Here is an 18,437-nt window from a genome sequence, read left to right as displayed (position 1 = left end):
AATATGATCTGCCATTGGTTGATGTTCTTCAAACGCGCTTGTCGATGATCAATAACTAATTCGGTACTGCAGCTTACGCATCCAGTCACCGCCCACAGTACCAGCGTGTCTTGCTATTGGTTGAGATCGTGCCGGCCTCTGCCCCGGCGAAAATGGCGGAGGTCAGCCGTAGGTTGTCGAAATGGAGAGTTTTGCAAACTTTGACCGAGAGGGTCCCTACGGCTTTATCTTTGCCTTTCCTAACGCCTCAGGATAAGGTCAGCGATACCGACTGGGAAGATATTGATCTAGCTGCCCGGTTCTCCAGGGGAAGGGGGTTGTTTAAGAGGCCGCCTGCTGAGGACCTCTTTCCCCCTACCGGCTCCGGAAAGCGTTTTTTCTCCCAGGGCACCTGCTTTCAGGCTTCTAACGAAAACAGCCGCCGCGGTAATGGCGCCCGAGAGACCCCACCGCTGTACAGGTCCCGGACTGCTTATTATGATATCTTGGCAGTGTCTGGAAACGCGACCCAGTCTCAGATCAAGACCGCTTACTACAAGCAGTCATTCCGTTACCATCCAGACCGGAACGCCGGTAGTGAGGAGGCTGCCTACCGATTTGGGGAAGTGACCGAGGCCTACCATGTTCTGGGCAGTGTCAGTCTCAGGAAGAAGTATGACCGGGGCATCCTGAGCTTCGAAGATGTCCGTACGGCTCGGAGGCCTAACGGGAAGGGAAGCAGCCCCTCACGGAAAGGATCTCCCGGCCGAAAGGACGTGTCAAGCAGTTCCAAGACCCCCGTGAAACCCATGTTTAACTTCGACGCCTTCTACCAGGCGCACTACGGGGAGCAGCTGGAGAGGGAGCGGATCCTTAAGGAGAGAAGAGAACTGTACAGGAAACTCAAAAGGGAGCCGAGCCAGAGGTGGCAATTTGACAAAATGGGCAATATGGCTGCTGTGCTGCTCATGGTCTCTGCTGCTGCGCTCTTGGTGTCTTTTAAATGAGGCCGATGCATGATATCTTAGCTGTGTTCTGTAATAATACAAGAAACAATGCAGTCCGGGGTACAAGGGGTTAAGTCTGTACTATCAGTGCCTCATGTAAACCGTGGCCATTGAAAGTGTGGGGTCAGCCGGAGCGAACATGTCTCTATCACACCTGGCGTTTAGTGGGGAAGATGTCCGCTGCCTGTCCTACCTCATATCTTACATAGGACTAGAAGAGTGACCTCACAAGTCATGTAATAAAACCAGGGCCGTACTGGCTGCGCGTGTGCGCTATCACCGTTACTCTGTGTTGCTGTATGTGATAGTTATTTCGTTGGCTCGGGCGTTGTGTTTGTGGTGCTATGAACCCGAGTAAAGTACCTTTTTGCACATCTCCAAACTGTAAGGAACGAGACCTATCGGGCATTCTGTATGTTGAATGGACTGCTCTAGGAGGCAAAAAAGTCAAGCTGGTTACCAGTTTTTAACCGTCCATCATTTTGTTTAACGCTGTTTAAGCATACAGAGGATAGTAGAAGCGAGCCGGAGCAGCTAACATCAGATTGGAGTATATTCCCAATACTTTGCCCTGAACACAACCGGCCAAACTGTTTTTAGATTTATTTGCTGGGCTGCTTTGGCCAGGTCCTCTTTCATACCAGTTATTCTGATTTTAGGACTTCATTATACCAAAGAAATCTAATTTTATGGGTGTTGGGTGTATTGGTTTATTTTATGCATTTTATTTTCCTGACATTGGGTTTAATGTACCCGATGTTAAAGCCAACCCTTGATTCTGATTAGCATATGGATGCTACCTCCCCCATGCATTTGGGTGTGCTGCACTTTATATAGTGTTAAATACACTATAGTAATTGTAAAAAATATGTAAAATATTTAATGCCTTGTGTAATTAAAACGTACATTGTTGCCTTTAAACCAGTCCACGTGGTCTAATTTCATTATTTCACTTTTACTAAAAGTAACTCGCCAAAACTGGACAAAAAAATAATTAACAGCAATCAGACTTCTAGCATGCCCAGGCAGCCAGTACACACACACACACACACACACACACACGCGCTCACAAACATTCATTCCCTCATTCATATACTCATTAATTCAGATAGTAATCATTCACAGATACTCATTCATTCCCTTAATCACACATGCTTGCTTATAAACACCCACCACCCCCTTACCTGAACTTACTCTCACACAGACTTCTGCAGGGGCCCTGCTGCTTCCCTGTGCCCTGCCACCAGGGGAAGAGGGAACAGAGCAGAGTCATGTGACATGCATTCACGTGACTTGGCTGGATTTTTGCTTCTGGCCAGTACAAGAGATGCTGCTCGCACAGAGCAACGCACAGGTGAGCAACCCCTGCGGACTATTTTTTTCGGCCGTTTTTTTCTCTGCGTTTTGCCGATAATGCCCTTTTCTGCCAATATATCGATGCATCCCTAATTCAAACATTCATGGTGTGAGTTGAAAAACTATGTGAACCCCTAGGCTAATCACTTCAACAAAAGCTAATTTAAGTCAGGAGTTGGCAAACCTGGAGTTGAATTGATAAAACGAGATTGGAGGTATATTTTAGAGCTACTTTAACAGTAAAAGTCTACTGTCCCTAGAAGTGGATGCCCAGCCAAAGTGACACCAAAGCCACAGTGTAGAATGTTAAATTAGGTCAAAAAGAACCATGGAGTAACAGCTAAATGATTGAAGGAATTGTTGGAGCTAGTTAACATATGTGTTCATGAGTCTACCATATCCAAAACATTGAACAGGCATGGAGTCCACGGAAGTACTCTACACAAATAGTAGCTGCTCTTCCATTTAACATCACTGTTTGCCTGAAGTTTGCCAAAGAGCACCTTGAGACCCCACAACCCTACTGGGAAGATGTTTGCAGACTGGTGAAATTAACATTGAATTGTTTAGGAAGAACACGCTGCACTCTGTATGGTGTAAAAAGGGCACTGCTTACCACATAAAAACATCATCCCAATGGTGAGGTACGGTGGATGGAGTATCATGATTTCGGGCTGCTTTGCTGAGTCAGCTCTTGGCAGCAAGCCATCGTTGAGGGGGTCAATACATTAGCAAGTTTATCATACAGGATAATGTCATGTCTGCCAGCTGAAGCTTAGTAGAAGTTGCAGGACTACAAAGTAAATCTACAGAACAGTTGTGAAACCCTTTTGGCGTGGCCTAGTCAGAGCCCAGACTTTAACCCATTAGAGGTTGCTGTGGACCAACCTCAAGAGGAGCGATACGCTCTGGAAATCCTAGTATGGCTGAGCTTAAGCAGCTCTTAAAATAAGAATGGTATACAATTCCTCCTGAGCGATGTGCAGGTCTGATCCGCAGCATTGTATGTTACTAGTTTAAGCACATTGTGTTTGTCTTTACTTGTGACTGTGATGTAGATCAGAAATTTTTTTATGAACAATTAATGCAGAAAACCAGTTAACTCCAAAGGAGTCACGTTTTCTTGCCATTGGACATGTTGTTTTGTAACACGTCCATTGACATTGACATAGCTTGTATTGGTAGTTGGACGTCATAAAATGCTCTTACATCTTCGTGTGGCCAACCCCTGTACCTTTGGAGAAGGGGGAACTTTTGGAGTAGTATGCATTATGAAGGGAGTCCAGAAAGCTTCCATTGGTAAAAAGCTTTATTGGCCCCGTCAAATATATACTTAAATAAGAGGGAGTTATTGAAAGTCAGGTCAGTGAATTAACTTTTCCGTTGTAATGGGCCAGCTCTGCTCTTTCTTAAATACAGTGCAGTCAGCGAATTAATCATAAATCCAGACTTCCACTTTCATGAATTAACCCCTCAGTGTTGGTTCCATTTCCGAATGGACCACAGTCAGATCTGTACTTGTGCGATGACAAAGTGTTTGTGTTGTCCATTGTTTTGTATGTAGATTAGTCTCTGTTTAGTCTGATCCACTTCTTTTACTTGTCAGAAGGTATAATAAAGGCACACATCCCCTAACCATGCTATTTGCCACAGAATTAATATCTAGCTGATTTACAGCACCCTGGCCACGTTTTAGTCAACCCCCCCCCAACTTACCAGTAGCTGGTTCTTTCAGAGCAGCCCTGTATTGTTCCATCACAAATAGACACTATTATTGAAAAAAGTGGTCATATTCATGTGAATTGGGATAATCAGAATGTGCAACCAGAGTGTTAATGCAAAGATAACATATTAATCACTTTATAGTGACAATGGGAACCTCAAGACACACCTAGAAGAGCTTCTCTTACAACTAGAAGGCTTTGCCATTTCCAACTTCAAGAAGTGGGATTACATGTGATGCCACATGGATAAAGGTACAGGTACAGACCATGTCCATTCAGGTACCTCTCGCCAGGCCAAGGAGAAAATTGCCCTTTTAATAAGCACCATATTTAGTACATTAACACTCAATAAATATGAGGTAGCTTGACTCAAAACTGAGCATTCTGACCATTTATATTACGAGTAGTTTGACTTATGTGTGTGCCTTAAATTCAGCCAGATATGCCCATGAAAACACCATACATGGGAACTTTTCAAAACTTCATTAATACTCGTATGTTCCCATCGAGAAACATTCTAGCCACTACAAAAGTTTTCACTCCATGAAGTGTCCACTACAAAGGTCTTCACTCCATAAAGTTCCTGTAACTCTGCATTCATAGGTCTATCTTTTATTTTCTAAACCTTGTAGTGCTATTAAGCATTCTTTTTATTGTGATTACAAAACATAGTGAGTTATTCCCCTGAGTTTGCAGGTGAGTTTAACTATGCACTAGACACGGCCAGCAAAGCTCTTCATGGGTTGGATGGTTACTGATGTGGGCCCTCATAATGCATTGTGTATCGTGCAAGTTGTATCACTTTGTTTCTGACAGCGTAAACGTCAATAGCGTAATTGTAGACTCGCACTCCTACAAGACTTTTGCCTTAAGTAGAACATTTTCTCGTGCTCCCATCAGTTGTCCCTGGATGGTGGACCAGTCCATCATCTAGTAAATATATTCTTTGGATGCCTGCAATGTTTTGGCTGCACTGAAATAGGAACCTAGCCAGCTCCTCTTCGTATTCCAGAGCTTTTAAACCATTTCTTTTGTACTTTATGTTTTAGTCTATTAGCCAATTGCCCTTTTTATTTTCTGATAAAACCTGATTCACAACAAGAGAGAGAAAAGAGCCAATGTATTGTAGGAGCTTTACAAAGACATCTTTCCCCAAGTCGCCAATTCTCTGTCAGCAGTCCGCACAAAGGCTGACCGAGGTAGGACAACAGTACTTTGGCTCACCTTTTGCCGAAAGTGTACAGATCGTTTACACCCTAATTAGTCTCTGATTGAGTCAAGTAACTGATAGCTGCTGGGCAGCAATTAGAGGAAAGGAGAGAGGCTCCGTGTCCCCTGCTGAGAAAAAGAGAGATCTGATTGTGGTATGCACTGCGCAACACATGCTAACTAAATGCTGCGCAGAACTGCCCCTGCGTCAAATAAAAGAAACAGAGAGTTCATTGGAAACCGAGATGAGAAAGAAACAGGATTTATTTGTATATATCAGAGGATCATAAAGAGTTACATCAACCAAACTACCGCGCAGACGGAGCAACGCGCAGTGCACACACAGAAACAAAAAGAGAGAGGCACCTGGACACACGTCTGCAGAGCCTCGCTGCAACACACAACCCGTTCACACTCACAGGCATAGCTGTGTATACGCGCACGCTCACACACCCACTCTTAACATGACACTGCACACCGGCAGACATCACTGTACACACCAAATCATGCTTGCAAGACAGCACTGCACACACACATGAAATGCTGTCATTCACCCACACACGGCGGCCACACTGGCAAACTAACAGCCATTCTTGCTGGCATCACTGCGGACTGGCAGATCTCACTGTGCATAGCCACAGTCACACTTTCTTTGTATGATAGATGGTATAATGGATTCCATTACACATACACGGAGCCATAAGAGTAACCAGGTGTAGATAAGAAGGACGCAGGGCAAATAAGATCAGTACATTTTTACAACTGGCTAGAAGATGGATCACTGTTCAGAAACACAGCACAGACCGTGCAACTTCTTAAAAGTGCTGTTCCAGCTACTCAAACAAATGTAATACTAAACCCGGTATTAGAAACATCATTGGTAACGCTGCTGAATGCAGAAATTCATTTTAAACTAATTTTGCAACATTCGTAATTTTTCAGGGAATTCTTAATCATCACAGGGCGCAAAAGCAAAGAGGTTGTTGCCATGGGAACTACAATAACAACATTTTTATGAGATTCAACTTCAGAGTAAGAGCTAAAAAGATTTTCTACTAAGGTTTATTATGAAACATACAAATGTATCTGTCAAGACCCATAAATGCAGTTTTTACTATACAAAAACAGAGCCATAGCTGCAGATGTTAATGCAAACACACGGACCAATGACTTCAGGGTTAAAGAGCTATAACCATACTGACTAGTAAAACCACGTGCACCCCATCACACATACTCACCCATGCAGGCCTGCACCACACATACTGAGTGTGCCAATAAAAATGTACTATTATAAGTATTTTTACTGCTCCTTCAATAGCGGAGCCACCTGGCAAAACCAGGTTAATGCTGGGCAAGTGAAAGTTCTAGCTATCAGAAGTCAGTAAGACTTTTTAGGGGATTTTTACAAGTTAAACACACAGCATTCTAATGGTTCATCTATCTATATATATTCACACATCTATACTGGATTTAGATTTAGTACAAATAACATAATTTAGTCCGCAGCGAAGGTAGAAGCTGGTGTGCAAAAACAAATCCAATTAGGCAAAGGGACTGAATTTTAACAATTTCCCCGCTATATTAATTGTTTGTATTCTACAGATTAAAATGCTGATCTTGAGATAAAAAAAAATAAAAACATTAAAAAAAATTAAGGAATGTTAATTTGTACAGAATTTATAAAATTGAAACGGTCGGGGTAAGAGTGGCAGCTAATTCTGAAGAGCCCCACCTGGTTCATATGTATAAAGGAGTATTCTTTTTTAACTTTTGGAGTAAAAACAAAACCAGCAAACAATTATTATAAATAAAATGTCGCCATGTATGCCATTTGTATTATGAGAATACGAAACACATTGTACTTGATATGAAAGGAAGAATCAAATTATCGAAGAATGTTGTTTCTATGACTAATTCATCAACATGGCTATACCTCCTTCAATCTACACATCACAACTCAGGTTTGGCTTTCTAATTTGAAACATTTAAACAGTTTCACAGAGACATCTGATGTAAAGCTGCACTACACCTACACACACACACACACACACACACACACACACACTAATACAATCAGATCCCACTCATATGCTCAGCTACATTGTATATACTTCATATTTACACAATCCCAAACTGCATTCCCATACAGCTTCACCAAATATACAAACTGCCCAACACGTGTTCTGCATGTAGCTACACTGGCATAGCTACATTGTGCATTTACACTATTTTGTCTGGTTGTCAAACAGAAAAAAAATTGTGATATAAAAGTTATAATTGTAGGTAAACAAAAATTGGGTTATCAATGAGAAGAGCCAAGCCACATGTCGGTTCAGTAAGGTTGGAGTTGTAAATTAAACCTCTTGACAGTGCTAGAATATTTAGACTTGTGTATTGACAAAAAGTCAGGTTGGTGTTGGGTTCTATCAAATTGGGCATTGCCGGGCTACAATAAGTTGACCGTCAAGTTGGTTACATGAGTTGGTCTTCCAAGTATGGGCAGGAATGAGTCCGTCAGGTGAGGAGATCATTTGGCAGTCCAATTGCGTTTGACGATAAACTCCCCCTGAGAAAAGAAGTTAATTTTTTGGGGTTGTAAACGTTTATTCAAATTGACTATAGATGAATTTATGTGAATGTAGGCGGGTGCTGTGATTTTATAAAAACTTGCAGCAAAGTGGCAGTTGAGTCAACTTTGTGAACGGTTGTCAAGTTGACAGTCAAGTTAACTTTAATAAACAGATGAGTTGCTCAGTTTCAGCCAACTCAGCTGCTGTCTGCAATTCTAACCTTTCTGGGTAGGCCCAATTGATCTTTAGTCAATGTATTTATACTCGTTTCAGCCAGTTAATACATTTTGCTGTCAGTTAATATTTAGCAGTCAGTAAAATAAAAGGTTTTTGGTTGGTAACTGAAGGAAGACTTACAATGAAGATGTGTAGAAGACTTCCCCCTGACCTGGAATGCTTGGAGGAATTTGGAACAAGTCTTTCTTGCAACTACATCAGAACACAGGGGAACTCTAGAGTAAGATACTGTGTTGACAGCAAACTTATTCTCTATTCACTGGTCAATGGCAACAGCCCTAATAGGCTGTGTACTTGTTACCACAATTAGTTTAAGCTTTATAGGGTACAGTTATTGGTGGTAGGGTGGAAGTGCCGTAATAAAGAGCTGAACATTGACCCCCCCCCCCACATACAATCCAACAACACACAGCTGCAACCCACACTGAGGGCTACAATGTATTTACGCTCATACAGTCAAATTATGCATACAGCGGAAAGAGATTTCCTTCATTCTCAGGATACATGACAGGATTTTCTCTTTATATATCTTATTACAAAAAAAAGAGCCATTTGGTTCAAACAAGTGGGCCAGCAATAGAGGAGAGTGGTGAGACATAGCTTCACAAGAGATACACAAAATGATCAGTGGTGTATTGTGGCCGAGGCCGACAAGGCTTGAGCTTACGGTGGCACGATGTTGTATCCCAGCGCTCAGCAGATACGGTGGTAGCCACAGAGGCAAGTTGTGGGGGAGACACATAGCAGAACTAATGTTGTTCTCAAGCCTAGGCCGGCTCCCAACCAAAGTACACCACTCAAAATGATTATATATGATATACACTTTGTTGATGGATAAGGTGCAGTTTTGCAATATTCACATATATTTCGTCAAAATATCCCAGACGCATCTTTCTGCTTTCTTCAAGTATTAGCATAAAATAAAGGAACGTAATAAGCAGAGGAGTGGTTGCATCTACACTTAAAGAAACACGACTGCATACACAAAAGGAGGCGTTTAACAGACTGTTATTGGGCTGTAACACTCATCATCCTTAACCCCATGTACGTGGGTGAGGGTGAATGAAATTACCGCCCCACAACTGTTAGAGGGCAAGAGGTTGTTTACTCGTGACATACACAGTGAATCTGCACAGTCCCATGATGCACACATACTGCGTCTACAATCAAATAAACACACTGAAAGAGAAGCACTCAGCACGCTTCGTGGATGCAATGGTACACACACTGCATCCAAAGGACTACACGCTCTGCCACACCGAGCACACCCACGCCAACGCTTCCTTATACAGAAAGTAACTAAAATATCCTTCCTTGACAAAAAAACAGACATACTACGTCTGCAGACACAATCACACACTCACCCACACACAGACAACTACCCTGTCCCCCGTCCCATAAACTGCTCCACTCCCTTATCCTTCAGTAGACCCTCACTTATCGCTTCGGAGGGTGCTGCTGCTGCTGCTGCCGCTGGGCTCTGGACAACACCCTCAGGTGCCGAGTGCTCAGGAAGTAGATACGAGCGATGAAGCGCAGAGGCGCCCTTGGGGGCTGTTGCTGCTGCTGAGCATTAGGGCGACCCATTTGAGGGAGACAGCCAGGGGACTGGGCAGACTGACCCTGAAACGTTGATAGCACCTCCGCTGGGATCAGCAATGCGGGCGCCATCCCGCATGGCAGTGGAGGCAAACGGAACACAGCAGGGGGCATCTGTGAAGGGGCAGCTGGAGAAGGAATTGACTGAGAACAAGCCTGATCTCTGGGGTTGTGGGGCTTTTCCTTGGGGTTGGAAGGCAGTTTTCTTTCAGGGGGCAGTTTGCTGGTCTGGATGGGCAGTTCTCGGGGTCGAGAAGGCTGTTGCCCCCCAGGGGCTACATCACGAGGCTTCACTTGAGGATCCCGGTTGGGGGGCAATTTGGTGGCTTGAGGAGGGGGCAAGGCCTGCTTGGGGGGCAGTTTTCTGGACGGTGGGTTGAGTTCTTGAAGCTTGGAGGGCAGGTTCTGGTCAGAGGGTGATTTGGTGGATTGAGGGGGTAATTCCCGGTCTGGAGGCAGTTCTTGGGTATGGGGGGATGTGTCCTGGTCAAGAGTCTCTCCCAAAAGCTCTAGCAGCTTCTCGTTTTGGATCCTGCGTATGTGACACTGAGCCCGGAGCAAGTGATAAGAATCCAGGAAAACAAGAAGAGGGAGGGAACCCTCCAGGAACAGCTGAGAAAGGGCCTGAAGAGAGGCAGGGTGAGATTGAAGGATTAGAAACGGAGATTAATAAAGGATGAACATAGTATGAAGTAAAACAAGTATATTAGGAGCGGTAAAGTATAGTAGGCAGGACATTACAGAAGTCAACACAGAAAAATTAAAAGAAAAAAAAACAGTTGTGTTAGTGACTTATATATCAAAATACAAAATAGAACAATATTCAGAAAAGGATAGTTGGAAAAAAGAAATAGAATTACTACAGAACCTGGGAACATAGCCTGGGTGGCAGTAGGAAGCAGATTGTCTAATAGGGCATTAGGGCACGCTAAGGCTCTTAAATAACATCATTTATAAATAACAAAAAGGTGACTATATCCTGTTTTCAACATAAACCCAAACCAAAGAGTCTGTTTGGCATTTAGTCAGGGCCTGCTCTTAGTGGAAGCCAATGATTCCAAGAGTTTGTTTTTCAATTGAGTGATGATAAATTCTCAATAAACAATCTAGACTGTAATTCTCAAAGATTTAGCTATACTATTCAATGCTATTCCATGGAGCTACCCCAACTCTCCAAACCATAGTAAGTAAATGCCTCTCTTTTGTGTAGCTAGGAACCTGCCAGATGTGACCTGGACTCCCTGGGTGCGGTGCTGATACCCTCGTACTACAGGTTAGAGTTAGACAGGGGAGTAGTGTTTGGTCTTGCCCACCCCTTGCTACTCTCAGTGTACCTACTACCCCTTTAACTATAAACCTTAAAGTACACCTTAAATTGCACAACACTTAAGAAACACTCCTGATCTACGGTGTCTTCTGTCTTAGTAGATTTGTTTATTTTGTCAGGACTCAAAAAAAAAAAGGTTACACTGCAGTACATAATAAATGAACAAAATAAAGCCATATGGAGAACCAATCCTTTTTAAGTCTATGGTGCAAACCATCATGTGAAATGGTGCGAGAAAAAAAGAGAAAATAAAAAAAGTAAAAAAGTAGAAAAAAAAAAAGTGATGTTAGTCGAACTGTCATGTCTGCAGCGTTTAGACGAATTACATGTACAATTGTAATTCAATTAGCTAGCAGGACCTATAAACTACACGGTGGGTAGTCCTCTTAAGGGCTAATAAGTATTCCACTAACCATAAGGGCCAATAGGGCACCTCTCCTGGGTCCCCACTGCATCCCAGTACACAAGGTGAGCGAGCCGATCCAATAGTCATATATACAATCCAATGAGATCACGTTCTGTATTAAGCCTTTATATTTTTCTAGCTTTAATCTATGTTATTAAACTTACAAATTAATCAAATGTGCAGATTGTATGATCTAAAACACAGCGACTGACCTCACATTCTGCCTCGGTGCTCTGCAGCTCCTCCTGCAGGTGGCTGAGTGCAACGTGTGGGTTACATTCCTGCAAGAGGCACTCTGGAGAGAGAGAACAAGAACCAGAAAAGTCATCAGTATTTTCTGTGGACATACTTGTGCTTTCAAACTGGGTATAATGACTCATTTCCATTGATCCCGTTATTGAGCCTTTGACTCACAGGAGCTTTGTGTATGAAGCAGTGGGTACCTCAGGGAGTGGAGGATATATGAAAAAAGTCTACATATGTATTGTTAGGAACATGACAGAAAACAGAGGTAATGGTGTCCTAGATTTAGCTTTCTTAGGCATGCAAAATAAAGTGCTGTGGAAAGCATACTGAATTAAAATGCCTTTTCTCATAAAATTAACCATCTAAGTGCGGGGCACTAAGTAACACATTAATATAAAGTGTTGCTCCTAACCATGACAATCAGAGGGTTCCCAGGTATTTGAGTTAACATTGAAACATTACAAATGCAAAAGTTGGAATATGGTTCCATTGTATATAGAGATCAGTTCCAATTCCTGAACCCTTAAAGCTCAATTTCAAATGCAGCACTATTTTCATGTTACATCCACATAGGAGTCCATTTCGCATGGACTATGATGCATTTTATTTCAAGGTGCCATTAAGTTATTGGAGTTGGAAAACGAGACTTCCATCTTATTAAACTCCTCCCACGGATGCCTCTACTAAAAACAGGAAGCATTTGTATGTACACTTCTTGCACATGCTCAGTAGCATTCCCACTGACTCCAACTCCAGCAGCCAATCGCAGGTATGCTAGCTGAACACTGATGTTTTACTGGCGTAGATGTGTTTGGCTGCCGCTGCTCACGTTAAATAGAATGGGAGTTTGACATGTGCAAAAAAGTATATATTAAAATGATTCCTGTTTTCAGTAGACACAAGTCTCCTTCCCTAACTCCAGGAACTGAAGGATGACTGCACTGATTTGCATACAGTAAAACGCACTGGCGTCCATGGAATATGCATTAAAATCAGATGTGTGATGAACCTTTGCATAAAGTACAAGCAGAAAATAAAGTTCAATGGGAGCATGTGTTTGTGCAAGAGACTTCTGTCAACTTAAATCATTATACATTTTATAGATCCTTAAACAATCCTTATTTACTGCTGAAAGAATAGTGGATTCGAGGAGGGTCCCAACAGCAGCCATGGCAGTAGATAGTACAATACTAAGGGGGACAGAAAAAGATATATATATAAAAAAAAAATATATATATATATATATATATATATTTATATTAAAAATAAAAATGGAATGGAACCTCAAAAATATATACTGTGCAACAGAGCAAATGAAGGAATAACAGTGACCAAAATAACGGAGGATGATCACGGATAGTTAGATAGTTGGATAGGTCAGGGTCAGAAATCTTGAAGTTTGGACAATTTTCTTTTCAATTTTCAAGAAACTAATATATAGAGCAAATTGATGGGCAATAGACAACAGAGAAAGAGACATGCAAAATCCTTGCATCTGAAGAAAATGGAACTGGGGACATACAACAGGTACAGGAGATACACATGGACAGACGTTGAGTTGTACAGGAGAAACACAGACATACATCTCCATCCAAAAAGGAAATGTTGAACTGAGAAGATGTTCAGAAGAAAAAGATTGGCCGATACCAAGCAATAAAGGAGCAAAATAGTGAGGCCTCAAAAGTAATAGCTATAACCAAAAGAAACTAGTACACGACACTCAAGAGACAAGAACAAGTACAACAGAAAGTCAAGAAGCAGTTGGACTTGAATGACCCCTTTATAGGTGTGTGAAGTCTATTGGCTAAAGAATAACACGGTAATTATGTTGATAAAAATTAATTCTAAAGAAATGTTGGGCATTGTGACATATAAATGTCATCAGAATTGCACAAGATAACAGAATTTTCCACAGCTACCGATATTGGAAAGCCTAACTAAAATATATCGGTATGGATACTGCTTTTCTGCTTGAGAAAATGAGCCACTTTGGGATTAAATTGACCATCAGTGATGATGCATAAGATGAAAGAAAAGAATAAGCGACAAACTGAAGGTATGCCAACAGTACCATGATACAAGGCCAAAACAAAGTCCCTAGCGATATTGTCACTTGCACACCTCTACCTACCCAGGCGTGACACATTATGTAGGGCCCTTTCCTTACCGCCAAACACTTGTTGGTGTCTGATCGCGGTAGGTCCTCTTACATACTGCTATGGCATGGCTCACTTATGCTTTAATTGTTTCCTGAGGCTGAGGACCAGGATATGATGTCATATTTATGAGGTTAGTATCTTTGGAGGGCAAGCAGAATAAGGGGGGCTTTGCTACAGGTGTTTGAGCCAGTTTAGGCACAGACCTCCGCTCCCTCACACTCGTCCATTATGGGTCTGTTAAATGTTGGTCTCTCATCTCCCAAACTGCACTGCATTGCACCACCACTCTGGAGCGGTCAGCCTAGGCCAAATTACACGGCTACGTGTGTCATGTAAAAGGAACAATATGTATTTTTAAGAATGTTCCGTGTTCCCTATCACAAAGAGAGGCAAAGTGAGATCTCTCTAAGCAGAGATAAATAACAGAACGTCCGCCATGATTCACTTCATTTAAAGAACATTAATAGACCAAATATACTAAAATGCATGAAACTGAAAAATCATATTTCTTAAATATCAGTTTAGAGAAAATTATATTTTAAATCAGGTTGTGTGGCATAAATAATTGAAGGCTTGTGAAATCTCCTTTCGCCTGACGCCAGCAGCAGACATCTTGCATTTTTTTGGTACATGGCTTTTTCAGTCCTAGGCCTGGCCATGGATAAAAAGTAAATATGGCTTCCTAAGTATGTAATAAAAGGATCTTAGTGTACAGCACCAGCTACATCACTTACGAATTTTCCGTAGCTTCCCACGGCAGGACGCACATGTCTCGCGCAACAGCTGGTACTTGATCGCCAGGTTGGCTTTTCCAGTCTCGAGACGTGGGCGAAGAGACAGGTTTTTCTGAGCAAGCTGAAAATTAGAAGCCAGAGAAGCCTTCCTCTCCTCTTGAAGTGACTGCACCTGGAGGACAGGAAAGAAAGAGACAGAGGAAGGTACAGAGGCAAAGAGAGACAGATGTACAAAGGAAAAAGCTACAAAAAAGAAATGAACAACCAAGACCAGGTTCGGGTTGCGGCCTGTGCAGCTGTACCAGACACCACCATCGGGGAAGTACACCCCACCCTCCATCAGCAGGGCAAACACTATAATAGCATGCGTGACTTCTGGTAGCCGTCAATGGTGCATGTGATTGTGGGGAGAGATTTGCCTTTACCTAGTAAGGGGAAACCTAAAGTGTACTGCCAAAAAAAGGTAGGTGACCTGAAAAGATAGGGATTTGCATTAAGCTGCAATAGTGGAACACAGAATCCATGTTTTTAAAGGGAACCTTTGAACTGATCAGTACTAATGGCGTCCAGTGATCACTTTGATACCAATTGATAAATGCACATAATGCTCGCCAAGAAGCATTTTGAGCGCATGACAATATAATACATACATAGGTACTTTCACCGGATACATAAACAGTGTATGGTGACCTAGAATTATAAAAGGTGGCCGACATATCTTCTACTTATGGCGTGAGAAGATAAGGGACGATATAACCAGGCACCTTTCATAAATCTAGGGGAATAGAACAAGTTGTAGAATAAAAAAGGAAAAAAATAAAGAAAGGAACAGTATAAAAAAACAAAAAAGTGTATATGAGCACAACAACAAGTAGTACATTGTGGAGTCAGATGCCCGCTTGGCAATTTTTTTACAGAATTAATGTAAAATACATTATTGTGCGAGATAACCACTTTTTTGCTGATGCATGTAAATTGTCAGCAACACCTAGCCTGGTACCATCTCCTTAATTATGTGCTTGTAAGACTGCCAACATCGTTAAGCCCAAATATTGCCAACATAAAAATTAGTAGACAGGTCCCAGTAGTACAGAACGGGATTGGACAACTTGTGGCTGCCTTTTGTTGATTGATGAAAATGTCCATTGTCTTTACTGGGCAGATAGAACCAGTAGCCCACCAACTTCTGGAATAATGGAGTTTTCCCCTTTCCTCGTTGATGTAAAGGCATGTACATAGGTATTCCCTGACACATATGTATAGAGCTAAGAGATATTCATGTCATCTGGAACAATAACATTAAGAGGATTTTGTGACGCTAATATTTTAGAACACATCGCCATGCCGAAAAGATGGCACTGGGCTCATTTCACAATACACAATTAATGTGAGTTAAGCTGTGGAGAAAGAAGGGTGAAAATAGATGCATGAAAGGAGAGAAATACATAGACTTAGAACTATGTATTAAAATGCATTTATTTTACACCAAAAAATACAGCAAGAGGAGCCAGAAAGTGATAAACAGAAGCACGCAGGTAAACAGACATATGACATGTGCTGTAATCCGGTGGGGAAGAAAAAGAGTCCAGACAATAACGAGGAGGAGAAAAAAGAGAACAAAGAAAAAGATGTAAGAGGAGGGAGATGTAAAGAAGAGACAGCTAAAGCATAGAGAGAGAAAAAAAGGGGAAACAAAGAAAAGGCAGACTGGTGAAATCAGTTCACCCGTACAAAGCCTGTCACCAGCAGGCCTGCAATATCATCACAAACACTGCCGGCCAAATTAATAGCAATGTAGCCTCATCAAGCAACATCTGTGCTGCGTGTGACAAGCGTGTTGCGGACGTGTGTTCTACATTTAGTGAAGGAACACAGATAAGCCTGCACAAGGCTAGCCTACATCGCTACAGATTTGGAGGCCTGGCATTGAAGCAAGCATCACAAAGACGCTACAGGTTCTGTGTGTACATCACAAGGCAGTGCTGTAGCTACAGGCTGCGTGTAATCATAAGAAGGATATGTGGGTGGTACAGGCCCGGTCTGGGGTTGCTACAATCTCTGACCATCCATACAAATACGTATGGATGCTACAAGCTACATGTGTACATGACAATCAAGTCTGCGCACCGGTACCATACACTAGAGGTTCTGGGCTCCATCTGAACACAATGGACGGAACATGCCTCGTATAAACAACCCAGTGCGAGACAATAGCTGGCTCTATCTGTGCTTGTGATGCTGCAAGGTCTCTGCACACAGACTAGGTGTGGATACAGTCTGAATCTCTACCGTATATCAGTTCTATAGGCCCCGAACAGGTGTAGGCATCCTACAGGCACACGATACACTAAATCAGAACCTGTGCACCAGAGGATGTATGTGCTCGTAAACAGCCCCGGCTATTTACAAACAAAGCAAATGGGTGCCTGCTGCTGACCCTATAGGAAGAACAGTGTACAAATGGTGTCATAATAAGTGACGATCGAGCTGCAATAGTTGCACATATAGAGATGACAGGGCCCTGTAGGAGACATACATCAGGCTGAGCAGAAGACATGGTTTATGGGTGTCCTCTGTACAGTACAGTTTACACAATACAACTCAATAAGGGAATGACTGCTCCATTTACATACAACAGCAGCAATGTCTGTAGGTGATGCCAGCTGCAAATATAGTAGCCATAGACTGGCTGATAACAGCAGATCCATTGATTTTCACCAGGAGGTTGCTTAAGCCTATACAGGCTCCATCTGTGCTCTAGGAAGGTGTATAGGTGACACGGGCTACGTGCCTACTCCATATGAGTGTATAGGTGATGGGGGCACCTTGCATGCATTGAGGAGGTGTATAGGGTCATTGTGTATGTATCATGGGTTGGGGTGTATGACGGCTCCAGGCTCAACAGGCAGGGTCTGCAGCTGCTCCATGTCTCAGGTGATACATGCACATAGCAGCACATATACACAGGCACATATAGACACACGGCATCCCCGGTACCTGCTCGCTCAGGCGGACGATGCGCTGCAATTTCCCTTCGTCCTGCAGGAGCTGCCGAAGCTGCTCGGTGCTCAGTACCCCGAACCGGTCCGATGGGCTGGAGCCACCGCTGCTGCTGCTGGCCTCCTGGGAAGGATCGGAGCGAGCGGTGGCCTTCGAGCTGCTGGCGTCTGAGGATGGATGGGGGCGAGTGACCCCCGGCTTTGCGCTATCGTGCTCCGGGGACGGATGGGAGCGGCTCCCCGGGTTCATGCTGCCGGGCTCCGGGTCCACTCTCAATCCCGCGGTCCCCGCAGTCTGCAGCGGGGGGCGCAATACCCGGAGCGGCCAGCAGAGGGCGCCCAGTGCCTTCTCTATGTGTCCAGCTCGGCGAGTAGGAGCTGCCGCCTGGAGCTGTGTCTGCCTATACACAGGGCTAAATATACACCCTCACCGCACATAAATAAATATATATACCCCCTCCCCAACAGGCATGCTATATATATTCATTATCACACTGGCCCCGCTCAGGATGGCTGGCATAAAGTAGATTATTAATGGATTTATTTTTAAAAAGGTGACATTACATTCAATTATTGATTATAACCCGAAAGAAATTTTTTTTTTTTATCACAAATACAAAATATTAAAAAATTCAAAAATATTCTGTAAGTTTATATGCAGTTTGTGCCTGCTTAGTAGACACGAAGCAGTAAACACTTGAAAAAAAAAACTAAATGCTGAAAAATGCCTATTCTATAGTCTTACTCCAAAGAGGGGCTGCCACCTTTATTATTATTATTTGTTTTATATAGCGCCATCAAATTCCATAGCGCTGTACAATGGGTAGACAGGACATAACAAGTAGCATGTAATATAACAAATTGGCTAACAGAGACTTACACAGT

The 18,437-nt window shown here is 42.8% G+C and overlaps 2 protein-coding genes across 2 annotated transcripts; one reads left to right on the top strand and one right to left on the bottom strand.

Annotated features, from left to right (window-relative positions):
- The first annotated feature begins 108 nt into the window (after positions 1-108).
- On the top strand, positions 109-1,271 carry DNAJC30 (DnaJ heat shock protein family (Hsp40) member C30). The gene has a single exon (XM_053457256.1). It carries the CDS (start codon positions 153-155, stop codon positions 984-986), a length of 834 nt encoding a protein of 277 aa, XP_053313231.1. The 5' UTR covers positions 109-152; the 3' UTR covers positions 987-1,271.
- Positions 1,272-8,672: 7,401 nt separating this feature from the next.
- VPS37D (VPS37D subunit of ESCRT-I) lies at positions 8,673-17,802 on the bottom strand. The gene is made up of 4 exons (XM_053455866.1): positions 17,551-17,802; positions 14,554-14,725; positions 11,627-11,709; positions 8,673-10,305 (listed from the first exon to the last, which is right to left on the bottom strand). The coding sequence occupies exons 1-4, from the start codon at positions 17,800-17,802 to the stop codon at positions 9,520-9,522; spliced, it is 1,293 nt and encodes a 430-aa protein (XP_053311841.1). The 3' UTR covers positions 8,673-9,519.
- Positions 17,803-18,437: the final 635 nt, after the last annotated feature.

Source organism: Spea bombifrons, chromosome 2 (assembly GCF_027358695.1).
Source record: "Spea bombifrons isolate aSpeBom1 chromosome 2, aSpeBom1.2.pri, whole genome shotgun sequence".
In the NCBI taxonomy this organism is placed as follows: Eukaryota; Metazoa; Chordata; class Amphibia; order Anura; family Pelobatidae; genus Spea; species Spea bombifrons.
The sequence above is the reverse complement of the archived record's forward strand: the minus strand, read 5'-3'. Positions and strand labels throughout refer to the sequence as shown.